Source organism: Diadema setosum, chromosome 18 (genome assembly GCF_964275005.1).
Source record: "Diadema setosum chromosome 18, eeDiaSeto1, whole genome shotgun sequence".
Taxonomy (NCBI): domain Eukaryota; kingdom Metazoa; phylum Echinodermata; class Echinoidea; order Diadematoida; family Diadematidae; genus Diadema; species Diadema setosum.
The window spans coordinates 18,788,292-18,815,845 of record NC_092702.1 but is presented as its reverse complement, the minus strand read 5'-3'; the positions used below and the strand labels follow the sequence as shown (position 1 = coordinate 18,815,845).

General features: G+C 39.2%; 1 protein-coding gene across 1 annotated transcript; it reads left to right on the top strand.

Annotated features, from left to right (window-relative positions):
* Positions 1-49: 49 nt before the first annotated feature.
* LOC140241638 (cilia- and flagella-associated protein 99-like) lies at positions 50-23,840 on the top strand. The gene is made up of 16 exons (XM_072321377.1): positions 50-78; positions 344-497; positions 2,755-2,902; positions 3,358-3,452; positions 4,426-4,538; positions 4,952-5,043; positions 5,993-6,078; positions 6,492-6,572; positions 7,346-7,587; positions 8,463-8,667; positions 9,380-9,521; positions 11,637-11,689; positions 15,772-15,912; positions 16,786-16,949; positions 21,730-21,907; positions 22,751-23,840. Exons 2-16 carry the CDS (start codon positions 387-389, stop codon positions 22,904-22,906), a joined length of 2,007 nt encoding a protein of 668 aa, XP_072177478.1. The 5' UTR covers positions 50-78; positions 344-386; the 3' UTR covers positions 22,907-23,840.
* The last annotated feature ends 3,714 nt before the right edge of the window (positions 23,841-27,554 follow it).

Sequence of the window (27,554 nt, the reverse complement as noted above, 5' to 3'; positions counted from 1 at the left end):
ATTTTTACTATCTCTACTTCTGACGCAGAGGGCGTATTGTTGCTCGGGTAAACAAAATTGCTGAAATCGGTCGAGAGGGTGAGAATATGTGCCTAGAATTTGGAATTCTTCTCGATATCCGTAGTCAAATAATCAGATGTTTGTGATGTCAGTTTGTGTCGATATATCCTCCATGTATGATCTCTGTTAGATAACGATAAGATTGTATATAAGCCATAAAATATGAAAATATTACCCGTTGCTATGTTTGTTCAGTGCTTCGCGAACAAATGAATGGTGTAGACACTGTAGTCCCACAGCCTTGAAATGGTGCATTGTCTCGAATTTCACATTTTCTCCTCAGATACATAGACTTCTAGACATTAGGAACAAACTTTAAGCAGAAGATGAACAACCACGCTGCCCTTCTTAGTCACTGCGTGACCATCCTGGACAGTTTTGATCCTACAGCTTTTGGTGTCGACCAGCATGTCAACAGATACCTGACGGCCCATGAGGTGAGTGAATGGCTAGCCTGACCAGACGCCGTGCGGAGCTGTTTTTAGTGTGTATTAAATTAGTTTAATAGGATCAGTCTAGTTAGTTAATGGCTTGATGTTAGATATCAAAACGTTGATGACTAGCTCAATAGCTGTACAGTTTGTAGCATGTCCCTGTAGTTTAGTGTAGAATATAGACAAAGTGTAAGATGTACAACTACTGTACACAAGTCTGGTTGGGTGTCTTAATGCTCTTATACAAACTGTTCAAACCCTAGGCTAATGTTTTTCTATATTTTTCTATATTGTTTTATAGAAACTGAAAATATCTCACAATTTGCCTGACATTTTACTCACATGTGGAGAAAATACTCTAAATTCACAAGGGCTTATTTACATATCTTTTACTAAGGTGTATCTTTTTGTGTGTAAAATTTACCTCAATTCACATCTAGAGATTTGAGGTACATTGTAGATTTTACCAAGGAGGTTCGAGAGATGGAGTTACAACTGACTATAATTATTCAATCAGCTGTCAGTTTTCTATTAATGGACAAAAGAATTCCACAGGTACATTTGTGCCTTTGATGTTCGATGCTTGAAGCCGCCATCTTTCTGAGCAATCTGAAGATTCATTTTTAACGCTAACATAATATCAGGAAGATGCTGCTCATTTATATATCAAATGCAATGAAATTTCACCTAATGATAAAGCATATAAAACAAAAGTCAATTCCTTTCGAAAATACGTGCAAAAGTGTAAATCTGAGCTGTATTTTGTGAAAGTGTTTGAAATTTTACCCTCGTGGAAAGCCGGTTTTATCACTTTTCTCCTTATTTCCGCAAAATGAAACTAATATGGTATCATCTTCAAGTATAGTTCTCTATAAATGAATATGTCAGATTAGCATACAGACACGTACTGTACAGTCGAGTAATTTTGATATCTATTTCAGCAATGTTTGAGCAATTTCTATTCACGCACCCCCGTGCCTTTACCATTGTCTTCCCCCCATCGTTTGTAAGTAGGGATAGCGAAAAGTAATTACCATCACAAAGACATATCTTCCTTGGAAAGTGGCTGGTGATTATGCAATGAGACACGAGTCAATTGTCTTCGCATCTGAGCGGCAGATCCAGTTTATCACATACTTCAAATATTTTTGAGTGGCAGCTTCGAGCATGGGATCAAAGCGAATAAGACTGTTGTGTCTCCATTTCTCGAACCTCCTTGATTTTACACACAACTACAAGATTGTGGCTTTGAACCTGAGCATGTGGGGCGTTGGCTTTCTGTACTCAATTGCACTGTATTTTGAAACCAACAACCCTGCCCTCTATTGCCATTACCTATGAAGTGCATGTAAATATGTTTCCAACATGCATGTATCAGGGAATCATTGTTTTGCTATTTGCTATTTTTTGATAATTTTTTTTTTCTGTAATATTTTGATATTAGAGCAAATGATTACTTGTTTTTGCCTCATTTCACTCCCCAGGGTAGCCCAGTGAAGAATTGAATCACATTGCACATAGTCCCATGCATGCAGTTTTGTTCTTAACCCGTTGAGGACGGACTGATTTTGCTATAACACGCATTTCCCATAGACACCTGCCCGAGTATTCTCGGGACTCGTCCTCAACGGGTTAATGCTTAGTGCTATAAAAAGAGGAGTGTCGGTTTCAATGTACGTACAGTGTAAATGTCTTTAGACACCTACCATACCACAAGTAGTCACCATCTAAATGCAATGCCATCTAGATGTAATAGACATAGGCTCGTATCACGCAAAATGATAATTACTATAAACCAGCATCAAGGCAGTGAGAGAATTCAAAATGCAGTACCGATACTAGACATCCCATATCTGCGGTGTGGTTTGTTTTAAAGTGATATTCATTTTATCTTGTTAAACCTATTTTATGAAGTAGAGACCCAGCAAACTTTTTCCCTTTCTTTTTCTAAATGTGTCTGAGCTATGTACTGTTGTTGAAAGAATCCTAATATGTGATTAGCGTGGATCAGTAAGATTTAGTGCTCTTTGAGTCAGAGGGTTCTTGCAAAATGACTGCCTTCAAATACATATTCTTGAAGGCTGTTTGCAGTTTGATATCAACCCCCGCCACCCCCAGCTGGATGATTCCTTCCCTAGAAATTTAGGACTCAAAGCATACATTGGCCTGCCTGTTGTTCTTGAAGAGGTCTAGAATCTCAGCTGGCTCTGTTTTGTCTGTCATTGCTTTATGTCTTCCTCCTTGTTTTGTATTCATGCAGGATGAGCTTGGGGAAAATGAGCAGTCTTTCATCACAGAGGTCTTTGCGGGCTGTGTCCGACACGGCCGGATCATGGAGGTTGTCGTCAGGGCGTTTTATGTCCGGGATGGCAGAAACTGTCTCCGCGCCGACAAAAATCTCTACACAGGTGAGCCAACATGTTAGTGTAGTTGTTTTGATATTCCGGGAAATTCTGAAATGATCACAACATATGAATTAAGAGCAATGACTGTACCTCTGTGTCTCTTCTGCATTCATGTTGTACCCAACAGCCCTGTCAATACCATAGACAGTAACCATTAAACACCCTCACTGAGAAACAAGGAACCATACAAACAAAGTATGCAGTGGCAATTTGACATTTTGTCATCATTTTACTGTAGATGTTAAATCCATATGTTAGGTCCTGGGATTGTTTGTAATTTATTCCTGGCAGCAGAGTTGATTTTCATTGTATTGTTTTAATTTTATCAAAGCAACATTTGACTTTCTTTGTTTTGTTGTCACTTGAACCAAATGATTATGTCATGTATTCTGCTGTTTTTCTGTTATTTTTTTTTTTTCAGTATCATGCTGACATCTGCTTTTATTTGTTCTTGGCAGTTTTATGCTACCTAGCGCTGTACAGACTTGATGAGTTAGGGATGGCAAATTTTAGAAAATTCATCAGATCACAAGATGTCAACAAAATGCATAAGGTAAGACTTTCATCTCGTGTATTCTGTAGTCAATATTTACCATTTGCTGCTTCAGTTTTACAAGAAAATCTATAGACGCAATGTCAATGAACATGCTCAGAAAACATTCAAGAGAAGTTAGAGAATATGCCTGCTTTAGCAGCAGGAAGTTTCTTGTGTGCTTTTCCTGTTTCTAAATACGATCTCGTTAAGACAATTATTTCATTCATAACATAAAACATGACCAACAAATGATGGTTGTAAAATAGCAGTTAGGCCTGATTATAGTGTGGCGATTCATTTACCCTAAAAGAGAAAATTTTTGTGGTGTTGAAATTTTTGTGCATTTCACACAACCAGCATCTAGCGTGAAAATAATAGCACACAAATGTTTTTGCTTGCCATATATTTCAATAGTTGATGTCTTGATTCTGTGGAATTAGAAACATGTGAAACTCATCTTACCCAGCTGAGCACCAAAAAAAAAAAATTACTCACGCAAAAATATCCACTTTTACAGTAAAGAGAATAAGTACATCAATTCACATTGCAGCTCTCTCACAAGAAGTTTAAAATGCAGGGTACCAAAGGGTCCAGAAACAATTTTACATATTAAAATGTGTTTTGCTGATTACTATCCTTTATGGATTATTAAACATATCACAATTTCTACATTCTGGAGGGCATACTTTGTCTGGTCAACTGCAAATTTAACATGGCACGGACAGTATTACTGAATTACCCTATAAGCATGATATAAAGTATATTTGTATCAAATTTTATATCATGCACTTTGGAAAGGCTAGATATAATTTCATCAGCAAGTTATTCATTTCATCTGGTACAGAGCATTTGTTTATCATAGTTGCTCTCTGTTAGTACTTCATTTGATTTTCTGTGTTTTAAAACTCACAATGATTTTTTTTTTCATATCGTGCTACAAAGTTATAAGATACAACGTGCTAAAGTCATAGCGTTTGGTTTATTTTCACAGTTCCTTGCATTCAGCTTCAACGAGACATATCTCACAACATGGATGAAAGATGAGTGGACCAAGATATATGAGAGTAGCTACGTTCAAGTGGAACTAGTCTCACCAATTTTAAGGTGAGCTTCTTGATTTTCAGTTGCAGAGTGGAGCATTTCATGAAACCAATAACGATGCAAGTTGTAGCATTAGTATGAGCCAGTCATCATCTGTATGCTATTACTGTCATTTTTCTAAGTGAAAAAAGGGTGTAAGAAATATTTACAGTTTTGTTCATACTTTCAAACATTTGTGAAGCCCTTGTTCAGTCAAAGGGATGATGCTGCTGTATGCACTTTCATAATTTATTCCATGAAGAGAGACTTTGAAAATACTTTCTATGATTGATTTTTCTGCTGATAATCAGTCATTCATTTTGAGTTTGTAATATATCTATGCAAAATTCAGGTTGTATGAGAATTAAAGTGTAATGTGATGCTGTCTTTCTTTTCTTGAATCAATGAACAACCATTTTTTATTGTTTGTATTCTAGATGGCTACCTGAGATAGGGGAATTGGTGGAGCAATTGGCAGACAAGCTTGCCAACAAATCTGCAACCAGACAGAAAACAAAGACACCAACAGGTGAGTTCAGGATGATTTTAAAGTGCAATTCCACACCATGTTCTCATCACACCTACTTTAACTCTTTATGTGCTGAGCACTCTACTTTAATTTGCCAAGCCACTTCATCAACATTCAGTAATCCATCCAAATTTTACCTAGTTGGAATGTTAGCAAGCCCACTGGGGTGTAGCAATGTGCCTCAGACCAATAATAGGAAGGCCATGGTGATACAGTAGGGATTAGGGCGAGTAGATAATCTCTATTCATTGACAAGATTCTAGACGTCTGTTTCCAGACATCTGTGTCATTGGGAGAAGAAAGCACCTCTAGCGTGTGTGACAATCGGCGAGCAAAGCAAAGAAAGGGATAATGAATGGAGTAAAATTAGACAAACAGAATGATATTGGATTCATCAAAAATGGATGTAATAACACAAGAAAGTATAGAAATGTCAAGGTTCACTGCTATTTTATATTGTTTTTAGCTGAATATATGCAACTGGGAGAGGTGATCATGTCACCACCTTTCACCTCTCCCATATTGGTTTGGGCACAAAAATTGCCTTACAGCTCTGCCATCCGTTTGTACAGAAAAGTACCACCAGAGTCATGTTTTTGGTTGATTGTCAGGATTGCAATCCATTTCCCCCTCATTGTGAGGTTATTACAAGACTGCAAATATTTGGTGGGTAGAAAACATCCTGCTGCAGTAGATTTTATGTCAAACCCGAAAATTTATTGAAGATTTGTGCACAGTTCAATGGGAGACTATTGTGAGGTGGTGATGTCATCACCGCTGTCAATTTTAATATGTGGTTACAACTAATATTAGTGATATCATGCTTTTGCAGACTAATAAGCATGCTTTGTTTAAGCACTCACAGAAATGACAAGGCAATTTGTATTTGCATTTGTGCACACATACAAGTCCACTCACTTCTTGGATCTATTCTTATCTTTGATTCTAGATATTAAGCCATTTAATCTAACTCAGCCACGGCCAAGGAGTGTTCCAGTACCAGAAGTCATCCCGAAGGTCAAAAAGTCAAAGCCGGTGAGTTCAATACCAAACAGAAAAAAAAAATTGTTGTCCCTCCATCTTTGACCACCTTTGGATAGTAACTAACCATCACATGACATGATGCTTGTCTTTTTTCCTCTCCTTTTTCATGTTCTTTTTTTCTTAACATTGCATAAGAATAATATTTTGTGATTATCTCATTCAAGCTAAAACAGTAACTTCACAGAGATGATTCGCACTTCACCATTGGGGATATGAACTGTATCAAAGGTAGAATCATCGGTGAAATTACAGAATGATTAAAGTTATGAAAATATAAGTGGACATGTCAAGAGAGCATTCTGTTACTGACCAGGTTGTACACCTATTTTCGCAACAAAACATTTCAGTCAGTAAAGATATCCAAATTCTTATTTCATCTTGATTCCTTTGCATTCTGTGCCCAGGTTCCAAAGTCGACATATGTCGGTCCCAAAGAGGACAGCCTAGTTCAGGAGGCCAAGGAGAGGAATAGGAAACGAGCTGAGGTAAGTTGACTCATCGTTGTCAATCTTGATTTTTACGTATTCGAACATATACATGTACTGTATACGCTATATATTTAGCGAGTCTAATTTTTTTCGCAAATCGGGACTTCCTGACAAATTCGTGAGTGGTTACATTCGCGATTGTGATGTACAGTAGTACTGAACAGAGAATTGTATGTGTACACATCACATTCATGACAGGATCAGAGTTCATATTTTTCGTGTGTTTTTAAATTCGCTAATAGCACCCACCTTGCAAAATTCCCGAAAATGAAAATCTTGCGAAATTCTTATCTTGCGAAATTCTTATTTGGCGTACACAGTACCCAGCATATATATTTCACAAGTGGTGAGTATGTGTACTTCTTATAAATTCTTGAAATCATTTATGACACAAAATTATGACACAAAAGCAGATCTCCCAACCATTCTGAATTCGGAGGAAAGAACCTTAATTTTCACCATTCCCAGATCTTGTTCCAGTAGGAATTTTCTATTTTTCATGATGACTTTACTAGACACGCCTATGATGCACTTGAATGTTCTACAGATAAATGGCTAATCTTGTAAATGCTGGTCATCATCATCCCGTGGGAACTGCTCTTTCTTTCCTCCTCTTGAGCCAAATCATCCCAGTTTTTTTCAGTCAGAAAGGTTGGAAGGTCTGCAAAAGGCCACAAGTAGCCTTGCCATGAGCTTGACAAAACTTGGCAACCGACCCATATGCTGCAAGCAAGGGTCTTTATCATCTCCTCTAATCTGTTTCTCTTAAGGAAACCCTACTGACCGCGGCCAAGTCCCAGTTCTCGTGCGCCAACACAGAGAAGTCGGAGAAGACCCGGGTGCGGCAGGCGGCCATCCTCCAGGAAGAGGAGAGCAAGCTCCAGTTCAACAAGGTCAAGGCCAGGAAGCCGCCCCAGTCCGTCACCAGCAACGTCCCGATCAAGCTCAACATGGCCGCCATCTTGAGGGAGGGTCAGCTCTACCAGAAGAGGGAGGAGGATGAGATGAAGAAGTAAGAAATAATCCAGAAACTTTTATGGGATTTCTAGGATCCCCTACCCCTCCTCCCCCCCTTTTCACAATACATCTCCTCTATCACATTCTCTGATAGCAGAAGCTTGTGCAGCATCTCAATTCTCTCATTGTTTTGTTGAGAGCAAAATTTTTTGTGTTTTTTTTTATGACAGTCCCCTCCTCTTGTGTAGTTATTAATGCTAATTTAGTACAACTGTTGAATGATTTCATGCCAACGATATGGATAAATTTTCCTGCTTTTCTCTGAGAATGAAAAATTATTGTGTGCAGGTCAGAACAGAGAAAGTTGTATGACTTAGTGACATCGTCACCTAATCTAATTTGCAGTTTATCAGTTGTAACCAATATCACAGTGTCTTCAAGACGTAGGATTGTGAATGTTCGATCTCTTAGTTTATGTGTGATTTCAACAAACTTTTAGCATTCCATTTGTTTGATGTTGCCTAGTCAACCTAGAGCTGCATTTTGCTTTAATGGAATCATTGGGACCTAGCATTTTTCTCCTAGACTGGAGTGAATTCCTCTGCAATATTGACATTTTGATGCACCTTTTCTTCAGACAATAATTCATTGCTTCCTTATGACGGATGACATCCTCCTTTGTGTGAATGTTTTGGCTTTTTTCGTTTTCTTTGTAAATGTGAAGATGGCAGATTCAATCTATGCCTCTTCCTGGCAGCTCCTTAACCCTTGGTGTGTGGTTTCATTGCCTATTGGCACAGAAAACCTCTTAAGTGTTGTACACACAGGGACACAGAAGAGTTTAGATGGATGGAATCTCCCCCCCCCCCCCCATTGAATGCCAGTGTGCCTTGATTTACCCCCGCCCCCCCCCCCCCCCTTCCATCCCAGACTTGAGATGCTGGAGGCGGGAGCCAAGGACGCCTCCCAGTTCCTGGACTGGCAGACGGCGATGCGGCAGAGGGACACGGAGGAGCAGCTGGCAGAGATCGAGCGGCGGCGTCTTGAGGGCAAGCTGAGCCACGAGGAGGCCATCCTGGCCCGACAGGCCCTCATCAAGGACAACAAGGAGAAGGTTCAGGTCATGAAGAAAGAGGTGAGGAGTGAGGAATAGTCTTTTGTCCAGGCTGAGATATGACTTGACTTAATGCTCCAGTGCGCTGTTATTATGATAACATTGTCATTGTCATTGCATTATTATTATTACTATTATTATGAGTACTAGTAGTAGTAGTAGTAGTAGTAGTAGTAGTAGTAGTAGTAGTAGTAGTAGTAGTAGTAGAAGTAGCAGCAGTAGTAGTAGTAGTAGTAGCAGCAGCAGCAGCAGCAGCAGCAGCAGTAGTAGTAGTAGTAGTAGTAGCAGCAGCAGTAGTAGTAGAAGTAGCAGTAGTAGTAGTAGTAGTAGTAGTAGTAGTAGTAGTAGTAGTAGTAGTAGTAGTAGTAGTAGTAGTAGTAGTAGTAGTAGTAGCAGCAGTAGCAGTAGTAGTAGTAGTAGTAGTACTATCATTATGATGAAGCAAAGGGCACATTCTTTATTCAGATCCTTGATTCATGCTTTCAGGCAATGGACCTTGTCCATATCTTTTTTAGCGTGCAAAACGGTTCAGTCATGTTTCATATTTGACTAAAATGTGTGACATCTATGATAACTGTGTGACACAGGGCTCCATTTCACTGTGCTTGGAACTCCAGAAATCAATCCCTGTCTTACGTCAACAGCACATGAATCTTTAATGTATGATACCTGTGAGATCATTCACGCCGAAATTTTGAGTAAACGTATGAATTTTTCATCTTTCCCGTGTCAGGCGGAGAAGATGATGGCAGAATATGTGGAGCGGAGGATGAAGGAGGAGGAGGTGATGAAACAGGTGGTGGAGGACATCATCTCTGGCCACCAGAACGCCAAGCAGGCCAAGGTCAAGGTTCAGGAGTACAAGAAGAAAATCGGTGAGTACTTTCTGCATTTATTTCCAGAGCACATGTTTGTGACATGAATGCTGTGACATTCAGTGTGTTCTCCAAGTAATATTCCTTTGTAATGATCTTTCAAGTGCAGGGTGATTGATTAGATTGTTTGCACAAATTTTAGTGGTGGGGATTTATCAAAAACTTGTTTCCTCTTTATTCTGAAATTAATTCTAAGTTGCTTTTAATCTGTGAGGGTGTGAGCAAGAAAGCAGTAGGCCACCATCTTTTTTCGATTGTCTCTTTTTGTTAGGGAGCAAGTAGAAAGCTGGCACTTGCCTTTGAGCCATGGTGCAAAAAGATAGCATGTAGCTATTTCCGTTTTGTACTCTGTTTTGTCTAATTCACCCCCATAAAAGGAAAAGAGAGTGTGGATGTAGATTTTCATCAGCTGAAGAGGGCTGACATATTTGTCTGTTTGAGAAATAAATTACACCCTTAAACTTGATTCATGAAAGATAACACATTGGGCAATCACATCACATTTTAAAGTTTCAGTATTGGTTCAGCTAATTCCTCCACAGAATGTAGTTATTTATGTTATTCATGGAGCCATAGAGTTTGCTGCCTAAACAAAAAATATATACATGCTCATCCATCCATACAAATCCTCCCTGCAGGTAAGTCAAAGGATAAGACTGTATCAAGATGTAGAAAACAGGAATGTATTTTATCTTTGTAATCATTGCTTCTGTTTTCTTTTTGATATATATGCTATTTTTATGCCTCCGCCACGAAGTGGTGCCGGAGGCATTATGTTTTCGGGTTGTCCGTCCGTCCGTACGTCCGTCCGCTTTCGTTTACGCGATAACTTGAGTAATATTGACTGGAATTTTACCAAACTTGATCCAAGTATAAAGTATGATGAGGCAATTAATTGATAAGATTTTGGGTGAAATCAGCCAAAGGTCAAAGGTCAAAGGTCAAGGTCAAATCATGAAATTGTATCCGTTTACGCGATAACTCAAGACTGGATCGAGCAAATTTCACCAAACTTTGTCGGAGGATGGTGTATGATGGGGCAATTACTTGATAAGTTTTTTACTGAAATCGGACAGAGGTCAAAGGTCAAAGATCAAGGACAAATCCTAAAATTTATCTGTTTACGTGATAACTCAAAACTGGATGAAGCAGCTTTCACCAAACTTGGTCCAAGGATGATGTATGATGGGACAATTAGTTGAGTAGATTTTAGTGACATCGGCAAGAGGTCAAAGGTCAAAAGGTCAAGGTCAAATGCTAAAAATGTTGCTATTTCCCTCATATCTATGCAATGCCCAAAGGTATTTTCTTGAAACTTAGTGTAGACATGTACTACTGCGTAAAGATTCTCCAAAGAGAGTTTCATGTCATAAGGTCAAAGGTCAAAAGGTCAAAGGTTAGGTGAAAATGTTGCAATATCACTTTTCTCGCAAATGGTTCAATGTATCTTCATGGAACTTGGTGCATACGCATGTACTGACTGGCAGGGATTATCTAGGGAATTGAGGGGTGGTGGGTCAATAGTCAGGGGAGTCAAAGGTCAAGGTCAACTCTTCAAAATTTTACTATTTCCCTCATATACTAGTATATGCAATGCTTGCATTATTAGTTTTAAAACTTAATATATACATGCATTACCTAATGGAGATTCTCCGGGAAATTTCCAGCCAGAAGGTCAAAGGTCAAAGGTTAAGGGTCAAAGGATAGGTTTCAATGCCCCCCTCCCAAAAAAAAAAAAAAAAAAAAAAACTATTTTGTACTTTAATTACACTCTATCTTCATACCTTGGAAATTACTCAATGCATAAACTTATAAAAGGGTCCGTCAGAAGTCAAATAAAAATTCTCAATTCCCTAAATATGTGTACCTGCACTCTTAGACAATTATAGCATACCCAGTTCAAGGAAAGTGAACATTCAAGATATTTCTGACAAACCTGTCATTTCAATATTTTGCCAGTTATGTGAAACTGTCATCACACATTGTGAAGACATTGTACTATACACCTTTTGGAAGAATCATGCATTATGGCGGAGGCATCAGTCGCCATAGCGACATTTCTAGTTCCATATGCTTTCATATCTTGCATGATATTATCTTTATTTCTATTAATAGTTGAGGAAGTCAGTGGTGAGAGCAAGGAACTCCTCAGGCAAGCACTGGAAGAGGTAAGGATTGTAACCAAGTTATTTGAAGTCATTCTTGGAGCAATGTATTTCCAGCATAATGGGAGTAACAGCCCAATGGCAGATATGCCGTTATTCGTTCTGTTATTAAGGGCGATGAGTTGGCTCAGTCGGTAGCGCGTCTGCCTCATGATCACGCGGCCCGGGTTCGAACCCGAGTCTGGACTGAGCAGTGTTGTGTGTAAGCATACCGTCCCCTCCAGCAAGAGGCAAAACACTCTGTCCCTTGGATAGGACATAAAATGGAGGTCCCGTGTATGAGAGAGTAACAACTCATGCACATAAAAGATCCCGCTTCATTCATTCATCGCAAAGAGCAGGGTGTTTGACCCGGTGAAGTGGTCCCACCTCACATCCAACTGGACCCCATGGAAGACCAGCTTAACGTAGCTGAATATGGGCTATCCAGCCATCCTCTCAGATGGAAAAGCAGAGCTGCCAACCGTTCCGAAAAATTCGTATTTGTTTCGAAAAATCGAAGGGAATACGAAAATACGAAAACGTCCTTAGAAAGTATGAATTCACAGTGGGAAAAAATAATGGGTAAAAAAATGGTAAACGCACGTCGCATGTGCCATGTTATCTGTTCTCAGCTGGGATATCGATGCATCGCGTACGCACCGTATGTAGAAAGCGCTGAATAGAAAAGTGTGCGCACACGCATATCGCTGCTTGCGTACTGTGTACACCGAACAGAACTTCGCGCGCGTGAATCCCTGCCGCCTACGGACCGTCGACCCTGGATGATGTTTACATGGATCGCCGTGGTATCCCCATGTGTGGCCGGCTGGGGAGCGTCGGTGAGTATACTGCAGTAGCTACACACTAGCACTGTAGCCAGCTGCCACGGGGTAGAAAGCGTACGGTTGTACAATGTCTGCTTCTTTTTCTCTTCTTCTTCATCCGCTTGTTCCTTGCCTCCCAAGTACAAAATGATTTTTAGAGTGTTGTGTGTTTTTTTATAACGTTATTGCATCATTTTCTGCAAGGAAGAGGTGAGTTTCTGTTTGTGTAGTGATGTGCACTGCAGTATGTGAAGGTGAAAAGCGTTCGAACTTTCTTTCCCCGAGTATCGTGGAAACTCGATGTATTTCTAGGCCTATTAAAGGAGATCTCATATAACAGAATACTTATAACAAACTATTTTCCGGTCAAAATGAATTAATTTCTTTTGTTTTGTATCGTTTATTGACTTGATCCCAAGGATCTCGTCGCAATACCGAGTTTCCATTGTGTATTTATTTTCGCGTAGCTTTCGGTGCTGCAAACTTTTGCTAGCCTAGGGCCGAAGCTTACTACTGAACTTCGTTTTATTTCTGTCGTTTCTCACACCTCGTTTGGTACGATTTCTTCCATTTTATATCACTTTATCCGTTCCCTTTATACTTTGAAGTATTTAAACGTAATTCTCTTAAGTGTCTCGCACTGTTATTTTCGTAACGGCGATTTCTCCGCTTCGCAGCAATACTTTTTCAAATGGCAGAAGCGACGGAGTTTGATCCCAGCCGCTTCGATGTGCTGTTTTGTTGTATTTTCTAAATGTTTGTGTTGTTGGGAGGTGTTGATACTTTGTATTTGTTATTTATTTTCCTGGGTATTTATCTCGAGGGATTAAGCGTGTTTCTTATATAGGAAAAGGCTAAAATGATCTTGAGTGATGTCTGATGGTGATGATGATAACTATGCTGGTGACTGGTGTAAAAAGACGGCTTCCTGTGAATGCTGAGCGTACGTGACGTTTGTTTTATTTCCCTTTCCCTCTTACTCTTCTTTCCCCCTTACTCTTCTTTCCCCTCTCAAGAATGATAAAAAAAAAGAAATTACATACACCTCACAACAAAAAGAACCATGTGCTATAGTAACCTTCGTAAAGTTAAATCTAAATGTTCAATATCAGCAAAGAATAAGGGGAAAACACGAATGACAATGAATAAAAGCGAAGAGATTGTGTATGCAGTCTCTTCGGCTCGAAGAAACTTGACACCCCACCCCTCTCCCTTGTGGAAATTTCCACAAAAGCAGGTGCCACACCCAGGTGCGTGCCAGACGAAAGAATGCGCGCACTTGAATAAACAGCGTGTAAATATCCTGGAAATATCGATCGAAGAACCAGCTCATTAGTTGAATTAAAGGAATCATTGCAAAGATATGATTCTATTTCTATGGCCTTTCTTTTGGCGCATAGTAGGAAACATCGAACAGTCGATTATAGCGTACTTGATCGAATATCTAATGTTCCCTGAACAATAAAAAAAAAAAAAACAACGGATTGATTATTCAAGTCAATTAAAAATGCAATCACAGAAATACATGAAAGGTCTCGTATGCCCAGACAAATTCACTACGAGTAAGTCCAATGAGATGCAGTCATCACCTGGTTAGACAGCAAAATACACCGTGTAATGACAATTAATTTAAGTTCACGCTCATCAAAACTGCTTAATACTTTTAAAGTTTTGGCTATCAACATTCGTTCGTGGGTGTATTTTGTTTGTTTGTTTTGTGTGTTTTTCCCTGGTGAAAGACGTAATGATTTCTTCGTATCGAACGTAAACTGCATGTTTACCGTAAACAAGCCATTCGGCTCAGCTCAGCTATGGCGCATTCGATCCATCGAACTTGCAGTAACCTCTTAGGCAGGAGCACATGGCGCATTCCTTTAAACTTGAAAGTGAAGCCACGTGTTTGCATATCGGCGCTTCCACACACAGCGCGGCATTTTGCGATCATCGTTGTAGCAGACTTTCCGATTCCAGTCAGGGGAAAAGGAATTGGAATACTTCGGAAAATACTGATGTTTAAAATCCAATAAAAAGAAAAAAGCCTGAAAACAACGCATGATTATGTTTTAATAGTAAACAGTAATTGGAAACACAGAACAGAGTTTTGCATCCGCTCACACAGAAGCTCTTTTGAGAAGATGAAAGCATTCCCCGTCCCCTGCTAGATAGTGGAAGCTTCCATAATCAGCCCAGCTAGTTTTTGGAGTTACATACAGGTGTACTTGCACTTGTACACATTCATTGGGAGAAAGCAATCAATCAATGCTGAACATTGCGTAGTTTGGCATCTTTATCGTGCTGGTGACCAGCTCGATGCTTCGGCATGTGTCATAACGTTATGTTTAGAGCCTGTAGGCCTCATAAGTCGACGAGTTTGATTCAAAATAGCAAAGAGAGGGAGATTGAAAAAATACGAATTCTGGTGGAAAAATACGAATTTTGGAGCTGCTGAGTACTAATTTGTCCTTCCAATGGTTGGCAGCTCTGGAAAAGAACAAACAAACAATTCTCCTGAGTGCAGGAAGCCAATGCCAAAGTCTTTGTATGGAGTGAATTCAATATCACACAACTAACTGGCAAATGATGTTCAGTTTGGACTCATTGCAGACAAAAGAGTATGTAGGTATATCATCGAAGCAAAGCGTTATACAAGTTGAGCACAAGCATAAAAATTGTCACAGGGTGATTGGGTCTAATATCATATATTGCAAACCTCTACATATGTCTCATATTCTAGATTGGAGAAGAAGCAGAAATCTTGTTTTATACGTTGTTGTGCCTGTTGGCTGAGGACTAGCTATTTGTGAACAGAACGTTACCAAGTGTAATTAACTACTTTCAAAGATGGAGATGCTAGGGCTGCATACACTTTCTGACTTTCTGTCTATTAAGGACATCCTCAAAATGGAAACAATGGTCTATAATAGTTTGTAATCAAGTTTGAAATGATTGCAGTCCTTGCTCAAAAGAGTTCATTTACAATATTGAATGTCTAAGGAATAATGAATACAGCTGTAGATTCTGGGTTCATGAATAAGACAGGGCCTTGTTTGCACTGAAGAGGCTACCCTGACTATGGTGTCATAATTACAAAATCACTTTGTTGAGTGTGATGCCTGTAGCTTCACATGATATCCCACATTGCAATGAGTGACACTGTCCTTTTTAGTTTGTTTTTTTTCAGTAGTTCTTATGACACAAATCTATCACTTTATCTGCTATCATCAGCAGACTTGGAACCCTGAAATTATCATTGCCTTTTATTTTCTCCAAATTATCCAGGCTGAGGCTGAAATGAGGAGAAAGATCGACCTGATCCAACAGATCCGTGCCTTGGAGGCGGCGCCCAAGGACCGAACCAAGCTCATTGATTGGACGGCTACAGCAGGACATGCCCTCCTATCAGAGATGTCAATAGCTGAGGTATAGTTTTGGTAAAAGCCTGTGCGGAATACATCTATGAATGTTGTTGTTGGTTTTTTTTTTTCTCAGATAGTGCAGAATTGACAGTTCAGGGTCATTGTTGTTATCAAAATTAAAAGAACAGAGACCAAATCCATTCCTCCGTTGAGATGTTTTCATTGCAACTGATTGACAAAGTCAATGTAGGGCAATTTGTCAATCAGTTGCAACACAGACCAAGATATCCATTTTTCTCGAACTTTGGAAACCGGTTTGTCGCTCTGATTTTAGTTAGTGTAATTAGAACATCATTCTCTTTCATCTAATAATACAGTTGAATGTTACAGTTAAGTTATTACTTCGTAAGCAGTGTACAGGGTTGAAGTAAGAACTAATGCCCAAATTTTGTCACTGTTTTCTCTGTGATGTAAGTTTACCTTTTCTTCCAAAGCATCCAAATTTGTACATTTGTCACTTTAAAGTATGGTCACATTTTTCATAGTTAAGATTAGAGATAAATGGTATTTGCCGTTTGTCAATATCGTTTCAATGTGCAAATATCACGATATTTGGAAAAAGATTTTTGCCCATTCAGGCATTTTCACGTAAACTAGAGGTGTCAAATGATCTGTTCTTGTCCCAAATTATATGGAAAAGCTTTCCTGCCCATTTAGGCAATCTCAATTGCTGTAGTCTAGAGGTGTTATGTGATCTATTCTTTTTTCAAATTAATTGGAAAAGCATTCCTGCCCATTCAGACATTCTGGATTACTGTAAACTAGAGATTTTATGTGATCTATTATTTTCCAAATTATTTGGAAAAGCATTTTTGCCCATTCTGGCATTCTCGATTAAATTAAACTAGAGGTGTCATATGATTTGCTCTCTCCACAGCTGAACGAGCGGCTGTCACTGATGAGGATTTCCCGTGAGGAGGAACGGGAGACGAAGCGAGACGAGATCCTGGGGGCCAAGGAAGCCAAGGATCGGCTCCTAATGGACAAACTCCAGCAGATCTCCAAACACCGGGCCACCGAGGGCCACCTTGCCGCAATGAAGTGAGTCCTCCATCTCCATGGTAACCATGGGGGCATTCGAGTGCTCCCCTGAAGCTTACTGAACTGTACCATACCTGCACCAGAGGAACGCTCGAATGCTCCTAAAGTGTATCGTGCCATACTATGCCATGCCAAAAGTGGACCACTTCTCAATATGCTCCAAAAGAGTACCACAACCGTAGCAGAAGTTGACATGAGAAGGATATGCGTAACTCGCACATATGTCATACTGCCAAGAGTTGATTTTATTTGTTTGAGACAAATGTAAGTAGCGTAAGCTCGCCAGGTGCATTACCCCGTTGCTACAAAATGTGTAATCCCTTCTAAAAATGACTCATGAGGTATGCTTTCTCCACAGAGGGCTTGAACACTCCTAATCTGGCATGGTATGGTACAGTACACATTGTATGGGTTCACTTTTGTTCGCTTTTGAGCACTTGAACACGGTCCCTGTGATCTAAATTTCCTCCCCCACAACTCCCCAACTGATAAGTTTTTTCCCCTTCCAAATGCATTGTCCTGTTTATCAAATGATGTGGCTACATGTCAGTGTTCCTCTGATGTATTCCACAAGCAGTGGCGTATCTAGGGAAAACGGCGCCCGGGGCAAGCACGAAAATTGCGCCCCTAATTTCTGAAAAAGTGTTCAACCCCAACACCATCCCGGTAGGGACTTCAAACAAAGTCCACATGATGCTTTTTCAAGCACTTAAAAGGGATCTTTTGAGGGTGATTTAGATGTAATGAATTTTGATAGATCATCGAGCGAGTGCAGCGAGCGAGCCGAAAATTTTCGTATTTCAGCTTACAAAACATGGAATTCTTGTCATTTTTTGCTTACCAAATCTTACAATTCTAATCAAGATATAGTGACGGCCTTATAGATAACGATTTATACCAAAAAACTGAGGACTTTAAAAAAATACTCTAAATTAGTGCGCACGAGTGAGCTGAAATTTGTATAATATGTCCTCGTCATCATCACGTATTGTTCTATTTATCTTTTTTATATAAATTTTAGCGAGCGAGCGCAGCGAGCGAGCGGAAAATTTTCGTATTTCAGCTTACAAAACATGGAATTCTTGTCATTTTTTGGTTATTAAATCTCACAATTATAGTGACGACCTTATAGATAACGATTTATACAAACAAACTGAGGACTTGAAAAAAATACTCTAAATTAGTACGAGCGAGTGAGCCGAAATTTGTATATTTCTGCGTCATCATTACGTTTTTTTCTTATCTTTTTTGAATTTTTTTTTGCGCCCCCCTCCCCCGTATGTTCGAAACCGTTGGCGTCCTCTTTTGATCCAATCGGCGATCGCTTCAAAACGAATGAAATTGCAGTCGTTGCTTCGTGTAACATTTTTCCTGCTAAATATAAAATGACATGAGTGAACACAATAGACATTAACATTTTGTCTTCTTCTCTTTTTTTTTTTCATACAAATTTTGCCGAGCGAGCGTAGCGAGCGAGCAGAAAATGTTTGTATTTCAGCTTACAAATCATGAAACTCTTGTCATTTTTTGCTTATTACATCTTACATTTCTAATCGCCAACGGTTTCGAACAAACGGGGGAGGGGGGCGCAAAAAAAAAATCAAAAAAGATAAGACAAAAACGTAATGATGACGCAGAAATATACAAATTTCGGCTCACTCGCTCGTACTAATTTAGAGTATTCAGAGTATATACCAACAAACTGAGGACTTGAAAAAATACTCTAAATTAGTACGAGCGAGTGAGCCGAAATTTGTATATTTCCGCGTCATCATTACGTTTTGTTGTTATCTTGTTTGATTCGGGTTTTTTTGCGCCCCTTCCCCCCCCCCCCCCCCTATGTTCGAAACCGTTGGCGCCTTCTTTTAATCCAACTGGCGATCGCTTCAGAACAAAATTGCAGCCGCTGCTCCGTGAAACATTTTGCCTGCTAAATATAAAATGACATGTGTGAACACAATAGACACTGTCACTTTGTCATCATCACGTTTTGTTCTTACCTTCTTTTTTATATAAATTTTGGCGAGCGAGCGCAGCGAGCAAGCCGAAAATTTTTGTATTTCAGCTCACAGAACATGGGATTTTTTTGTGAACACAATAAACATTGTCATTTTGTCTGCGTCATCATCATGTTTTGTTTTTATCTTGTTTGATTTGGTTTTCTGCCCCCCCCCCCCCCCCCCCCATTCTCCCTCCCCCCTTCCGGGCGAGTTTTTTTTTTCCTTCTTCTTCTCCTTTTCTTTTATTTTTCTTCTTCTTCGTTTTTTTTTTCCTTTTTTTTTTGTCTTCTTCTTCTTCGTTTTTTTCCTTTTTTTCTTCTTCTTCTTCGTTTTTTTTTTTCTTTTTTTTTGCGCCCCCAAGGAGTGGCGCCCGGGGCACGTGCCCCCCTTGCCCCCCCCCCCCCCCCCTAGATACGCCACTGTCCACAAGTTATCGTGAAGTTTTAGAAGAAACAATATCAGTTCTGTTAGAGAGGACGAGTCATCATCAGTACTTTCCAGTTTGAATATCTACAGCCGGGAGGATAGCAGATGCATTGATAAAGCAGATTTCACTTTTGTTTCTACAATCAAAATGCTTTTTTGTATCAAGTGTAGTTACATATGCTAACCTCACTTTTATGTTGAAGTGCAGTCTACGAATGAAATTAAAAGTAAACAGGGTATCATATGAAACAATCAATAGGTGATGGGTTGTGACTGATATGTATTTTATGCGCACATATTGAATTATCTCCTAAATGCAAAACATCACCACAAAGAAAGAAGCAGGAGCGAGAAAATGCAGAGTGAGTATCGGCATTGGGTGCAGGGAATTTTGTGTCTTTCTCTCTGTGCTATGCACCCACCTTACTCATCACATTACCAAGATTGGCCAGAGTTTAGTGTTGAAATGTCTTGCATGGCAAGCAGCATAGTAAAGGTGTGGTGTACACACCTCTCAGGGGTCAAAGTTCACTTGAGCATGTGGTAAATTGAGGTGGAAGGTCATGGTGCATGGTCTATACCTTTTTTTTCTTTGGCTACCTTTACATAGCTTTTTTGTTGTTGTTTTTCTGTCTTTTTTTTCACTTTGAATGTGAAGTCACAACTACAGGAACTTGCTATTCCAACTTGTTTAGACATATTAATGTTCATTTCAATTTATTTAGCCAGCAGTAGGTAATCTAAGTAAAGAAAATCAGTGAAAGTATAGTCAGTAATGCACTAGATAGACTGACCTATGTCTTGAAGTTTGATTCTTCTTCTTTTTTTTTTTTTCTTTTTTTAGAACAGTCTGGTCAATAGTAGCTTACCTATATTATAAGCAACAATGTATGATCAGCCGAGATGATCAGTTCAGATTTTGTGCTGACAACTTCTTTCACATAATGGAAAGTGCTGTTACTAGTCATGTTTCAGCTATGAGAAAAGTGAAATGAGTTTCACAAGCGTGCAGTACACAATCATCATTTTTTTTTTTTTTGCACCCATATACCTACATGGGACTTTTAAGGTTGTCTGTTGGTAGCTGTCACCACAATCACACCGTAGTTGCACAGGAACACAGTGTGGCCTTTGGTGTGTTCTTACTTGATGTAATGATGTCAAGTTGAATTCTGTTTGTCTCTCTCGGTGTTGGGGTCACCATGTCTCTGAAGTTTGATTGTCGTAGATGGGCTTTGTGAAGAAATCCTTATTGCAGGATTTCATTTCCATTACACTGGATGAGCTAGAGCTTAACCTAGAAATAATTTATGGTATCTTGTATTTTCCCCTCTTTTTTTCTGTCACTGATATGAATTGACTGTTGCAAAACAAAAAACAAAGCAAAGCAATGATACAGTAATTCCAAAAATCCTGCGTTATATCATTTTGTCAGGGTTGAAAGAAACAGTGGGAATCTCTTTGAAAAAAAAACAAAAACAATTTTATTCTCTGTAAAAAGCTTGTCTTAAAGAACAGATGTGGTGTAACACTTAGTCATCTTCACATGTCAATTCGTACATTTGCCTGTGGCCACGTATACTCAGTGCTGTAGAATGAAGGCTAGAATAGATCAAATAAAGAGGCAGGCCAGAAGAATAGTCTTGCCATAGATACCTGCCTCACCTCACTTAAAGTTGAACAGTGTGAAGATGTTAGCCTCAAGGCAGCAGGAAAACTTAAATAGAGACACAGGAAAGCCGGAGGGAATACAAGATGGAAATGGAAGACAGAAAAGGGCATGGCCCACACCCCCCAAACCTTACAAGCTGGTGGAAGAAGAAGAAACATCAATCTGACATCATTTCTCTTTTTGTATCTAGTTTGGGTATTCTTTTAGTGCAACCTGCAATCATTTATGCTAGCTATGTGTGAATATTATATTTTTGAAAATTTGTATTTTTGTCTGTCTGTGGGTGAGGACTGAGCGAAACAAGGCATGAGGGATGAAGAGTGTGGTATTGTCAGGTTGTGTGTATATATACTTCAGAAAGTTTTTCTCTTCCAGACCTGATTGATGTTAGATTATCTCATAGTGTGCATGGGATAGAAAATATACCAAGTCAGAAAAATATCAATACTTCTTTATATTCTAACATCTGTGCTGTTTGGAAAGAAGCAAAAAATGAAGCAAAACACACAGACAGATATGTCGAAAGCCAGTACCATGCAGTAATGCTCTTGATAATGTTTGCAATCTCATTTGTAACCTCTTGTCTTCCCATCCCTTCCATTCATCCCCCTCCCTTCCTAAACTCTGTGACCTTGTCACACTCACCATGGGTAATGTTTTAAACCCCCTGCCCTCCCACAAGGTTGGAGAACAAGCGCAAGGCTAAGCTGGAGAAGGAGGAGCTGAAGGATGCCAAGCTCCTGGACCTCCAGGCTCGGCTGGAGCAGCGGAAGCAGGAGCGTCTGAAGGCGACAGAGGAGATGAAGATCTCACCCACCAAGCAGTCTGCCCGCCGCACCAAGGAGCTCACCACCCAGAAGGTTTGCTCCCTACCTGTCAGGCATCATTCTTCATACATTATAATTATTATTATTTTTTTTTTAATTCTGTTTAAAATTGTAACAAAAATACAGTATAAAGAAGATGCAGTACCCAAACCACAGCAAGTTGGTGTCTGGGACATAATGAGTGAACTGATTCTTATATCAATTGCTCCGTAGTGGATGATTAAAACATAAACTTTGAAGTCTTGGTCCTCTAAGTCATCCGTAGTAACTTTTGACCAGGCCAGATTCAGTCATTCGCAGGTTTCATTTTTGTTTTTGTTTTTCATAAACAATTTGGGTTTGTTTTGTTTTGTTTTTGTTTGTTTTTTTGGCTGCAGAATTTTCAAATGTCCTTTAATCACTAAATCTTCATATGAGTTTGTAATCAGCGTCACAGTTGGGAACATTAAATTCCAGTTTCTCACTCAAATTGGCAAATTTTCACAAACTTTCAGATTCTGTTGCAAATCCGATGAATTTAACCAGTTCTGTGTCATCTTTCTTTACATTATGTTACCTACCCAGCAGAAGGGCTCTAATTCTTGTGCGCTGAAAAAAAAATGCACAAAATGATGGTTAGATCAAATCAAAGTTATTTCACACCTTTGTCGAATGTGACAAACCAATATTCGATTTTGGTGTGAAAAATTTCATGCTAGGGCCCTTCTGCCGGCCAGGCGACAATAAGATACGCAGTGAAATTCTTAGGTGCCTTGTATATATGTAGAGATGACAAGATAATGATATCTTCAGCAAAGTCTTCCCCAAAACTTGATAGATTGACATCATTTCCATTCTCATCTCTTCCCATTCGAATCGATTTGCGACTCGGGACAGAAAAAGAACGAGGACAGCCGATGGAAGGAGCTGGAGAAGCGCCGGGAGAAACAGGCGTCCCTCCAGGCCCAGGGCATTAAAACCGACGTCGCGGGTCAGAGGTTAAACTCCTTCGGCCGCTCGCGGCAGATGGCCACCGGAGCGGTGATATCATGATCAGACAGTGAATGGTGTTAACGAGATGTCACATTATATGTCACCACCAAAGGGATGCACCTAATAATGTCCTTATTGAATGCAATATACATTTAAACTATTTCCAAAGTATGTTTGCGAGATAGAAGCTATCAATTATAAGGTTATATATGGGAAAACAGAAGTCTTGAAGTTTTCTTTCTTTCTTTTTCTTCTCTGCCATACTAGCAAAATTACTAACATATCGTTGCTGGGGTGACAAGACCTTGTATCTCAAATTTTTTTGTGAAAATGACTCTCTTTGATTAATGGGTAGATAATCAGTTAAGTGATGTCCTGTCCAAATCCTAGTTGTCATACCCTAAAAATGAAGCCACCACAGCATGTCAAATGAAAGGCTGTCCCATTAGATATACTGGCTACCATTTTTTTTGCTCTTCTGAACATTTGTCGTTTTGTAGATATGAGGTCTTTTCCGTCGCCCCAGCGACAAAATGAAATCTACACTGAGGATGGTAGTTGCCCCTGGTCACACCAAAATAACTGGAAAATTTCTGACATGCATAATGAAATTTACGTTAAGCATGGTAATTACCCATAGTTCTGGAAAAATAATCACAAAATCTCATCTCGTAATACATGTGTAAGATGTTCTTCCACTGAAACGTAGTCCTCTTGTACAAGATATCAGATGACCGTCTACAGGCATTATGTTAAGATTATCTGGAGTGTGAAATGAGGAGTCTTTGACAGAGATCAATAGATAGGATCGCATGAAGAACAAAAGGAAAAAACATGAAGACAGGAAAGTGATGTCAATTATGCTCATATTGTTAACCCGTTGAAGACTAGATCCGAGTATACTCGCGCAGGTGTCAATTGGAAATGGGTGTTGAAGCAAAATCAGCTTGAACTCAGGAGTTAAAGGGAAGGTAAACCCAAAGAGCAATGTGGATTGAGTGAAAGCAGCAACATTAGTAGAACACATCAGTGAAAGTTTGAAGAAAATCGGACAATCGATGCAAAAGTTATGAATTTTTAAAGTTTTGGTGTTGGAACCGCTGGATGAGGAGACTACTAGAGGATATGACGTATGAGTGGACAACAATACAAAGAAAATATAAAGGATATTCAACAAAAATTCACTTTTCTAGAATTATGAAAGAGCAGTGGACCAACCGCTTTCAGAAAGCAGGGGGAATAATTGCTACCCTTAACATATGTCAATATCAAGTTGATGGAATTTGTAATTTTCATGAAATCTGGATTTTTGTAGTATTTTCTTTATATTTTCTTGATATTGTAGTCCACTCATACGTCATAACCTCTAGTAGTCTCCTCATCCAGCGGTTCCAACACCAAAACTTTAAAAATTCATAACTTTTGCATCGATTGTCCGATTTTCTTCAAACTTTCACTGATGTGTTCTACTAATGTTGCTGCTTTCACTCAATCCACATTGTTCTTGGGGTTTATCTTCCCTTTAAAGGAGAAATACATGTGTTTGCAGTGAGGCAAAACGAATGTATGTCATACAGTATCTTTGCAGGTCGAAATCATATTTTTGTTGGTGACAAAGTATATCCCAATATGGTGTATCAGCCACATGCATAGCCACATGTCAGCATGAGAATTTGAGTTGACTGTCCTCCGTAAATGTGAGTGGATGCAATTCATCAGGACATTTTTATGGTTATGTTGAGAAGTGTAAGTTGAGGAGCATCTTTGCTGTATTCAAGGAATTGTGCAGGTCACAAGCTGGAGAGAATCAATTTGAACTCTTCTGTAGAATTTTCATCTGAGAGTACTATGTTCCTGCATTTGTGCAAAACCAATGTACGGTGATGATGTAATATACTTAGTACAGTTGTGCAAATTGTAAATACATGAACTTGTAACGGAATATATTGTATATTTTTCTTTATGTGTCATGAGGTGTAAACTGTACATGCTTTTAAGAGACAATTGCACAACAAGCTACTCCTCTTTGTTTCTGTATTATCAGTATTCATTCATTTTTCTACACTTTTCACATTGCATCACCACAATTCCTCATAATTGGTAATCAATGTCACAATGTTCTACCACTGGCCTCTTAATCATTGTGGCTAAAATGTGATGTTTAATACTAAACGCCAATGTATACGTTGATGGGTTGGGAATTTCATCTCATGAAACAGGGGCATTCACATTAGCAAAAAAATTTCCATAACAACAAAAAAAAAAAGAAAAAAAAAGAATTCTTCTGAGGTGCAGTTTTGGTTGAAACCATGTTCCTCTGTTGCTATTTGTTTTTATGTCAAAATAAATCCTTGCTCAACACTCAATAGGGGGAATTCCAGTAACAGGGAAACCCTGTTGAAACGAACTCGCTTACGAGGAGGTTCTGCTTTCAAAGAGGTGAATTCAACAGTCCCAATTTTTGGTTACTGTTATTTACCTGGTCTCTTTTTTAGTATGTTTGTAACGAGGTGAAATCAGCTGTCCTGGCTGCAACCTTGTTATCATGGGGTTTCCTTGTATAAGGCTATACAACTCACCCATTTTGGGCACAGTCATACACTGGTTATATGAAAGTGATAAAATGCTACACACGTTTTGAGATGACTGTGCATGCCCCACCACAAGGGGCAGTGGTATACACACTACATGCAATTACCAAAACAAAAGTGGAGGATTCAAAAGTCAAAAAGTCCTTCTGGGTTTCGGCTAGTGTCATATAGCTGCAAAATCGGTCTTTGCTATTGTAAATGCCCCCTAATCTTTTACGAAACTGTTACTGAGCCTACTTATAATTCCTAGTTTCTTAAATCCAATACATTCACCAGCCATTTAAGTGGCTTATGTGGTAAGTGTACATGTGCTGTGAGAAAGAGAATGTATTTATGTGAATAAAAGAATGTATTAATGATACACATATTGCTATCATTTTCTTTTCTTGCTGCAATTTCTTCAGATGGTTGTGATGTGAAAGCGAAACTGTCATAGTAAAGGTGAAATACTGAAAGAGAAATGTGTAAAAAAGTGTCACAACATAATGTCATAAGCCTTGCTATGGAAATAACGATTTGTATTTATGGAATAGCGATTGTGATAGAATGGCCCATGATGATGACGATAATTACTATGATTACCTCTGCCAAGGAACGAGGTTACGTTTTCATCGGTGTTAGTTTGTTTTTTGTTTGTGTGTTTGCAAAATAACTCAAAAAGTTGTGAATGGGTTTGAAGAAATTTGAATACAGGAAAAGTTGATAATGACACAAGGAACAGATTTTTATTATTTTTTTTTTTTTAGTGATCTGAGAATTTTTATGGATTCTTGAAAGATTTTTTATCTTTTGTCAAATAGAGACTCGATGACATCAAGTTCAAGCTGCACTATTTGAGGTTTGCTCGCGCGCACAAGGTGCGTGCTCAGCTCACAGCGCTGCATGCAACATGAAGGAAGCTGTGTGGTGTATAAAACAAAAGGCTTCTATAGTTTTATTGGGAAATTTAGCAATTTTGAGCATTCATGCATGGGTGGAAATGAGCTGCTTGGTGGAGGTCTGCACTCTTCTTTTCTAGTTATCATATCATTTTCATTCAAAGTACAAAAGTGTACTATAATACCTTCATCATCATCAGCATCTTAATCTCGCATTCAAACCAATTTGGATGCTTTTGTAAGAGCACGTCTTGCATAGCATCCATGCTCTTTACCAATGGAAATATAAGAGAGGCACTGTTATGCTGTTCTGAGTAGATTATCAGCCATAAATAACATCATCACCACAATCACAATACATTGTCCCAAATTACCACATTAAAGTTACTATCTTTCAGAGCAGATTTACTCTATAACCAATTTTCTCTCTCTCTCTTTTTTCTTTTTTTGTTTTGTTTTTTTGTTTGGGGGGGGGGGGTTATACAGTACATTTGTTTTAGTTCTGCTTTCCTACGCATTGTTCACCACGAAATTGTCATAACGACGCCATACTCAATATTCCAAACAAGTCTTTCAGCAAAGATCGTACACTCCATAAGATGATCAACTCTCCCGATTTTACACAGCCGCTGGTGAAACGAAGTGGCTGCTGCCCACTAGCGTTGAGCGGGGATAGATCAAACAAGAGTTTGCCTTTTGCAAAGGCAGTTTGCAATAATTTGTGGACGTGCACAGTCACAGTGCGAGTGTAGCACGACCTGCGAGTCTACTGCTCGCAGTGACCAGGGAGGCGAGATGAAAACTCGCTGTGCCCAGTCTTTTGGAAATTGAATAATGATAAACCTGCTGATGGTTTGGTGTAGCTATTGATGCAGTTTAATGCATTGCACCAATTCTTACGTTTACTCATGATTCTTTACAGAAAATACCTTCTTTCTTGTCTTAGCCCATCTTTGTCCTACACAAACATAACGGGGAAAGTACAGCGCACCTGGAAACTATCCCCGCTCAACACTAAGGGCACACTCCTTAAAAATCCCACAATTCCGAGCGGTAGCGTTTCACTTTTCGACTGAGAGTTAAGCCCGCTGCACACTATACGACTCACGACCTTACGACTAACAGACTTTGGATCTGAAGTAAACAAGCGTGTTTGTATTGCGAGGCTATTGTGATTTATTTTGGATCCAAAGTCTGTCAGTCGTAAGGTCGTCAGTCGTATAGTGTGCAGCGGGCTTT

Excerpts from the sequence above, each read along its gene's own strand:
- LOC140241638 (XM_072321377.1), top strand. The coding sequence starts at position 387 with ATGAACAACCACGCTGCCCTTCTTAGTCACTGCGTGACCATCCTGGAC. Across the intron at positions 2,903-3,357 it reads CGACAAAAATCTCTACACAG|TTTTATGCTACCTAGCGCTG; the intron begins GTGAGCCAACAT and ends TGTTCTTGGCAG. Across the intron at positions 3,453-4,425 it reads ATGTCAACAAAATGCATAAG|TTCCTTGCATTCAGCTTCAA; the intron begins GTAAGACTTTCA and ends TTATTTTCACAG.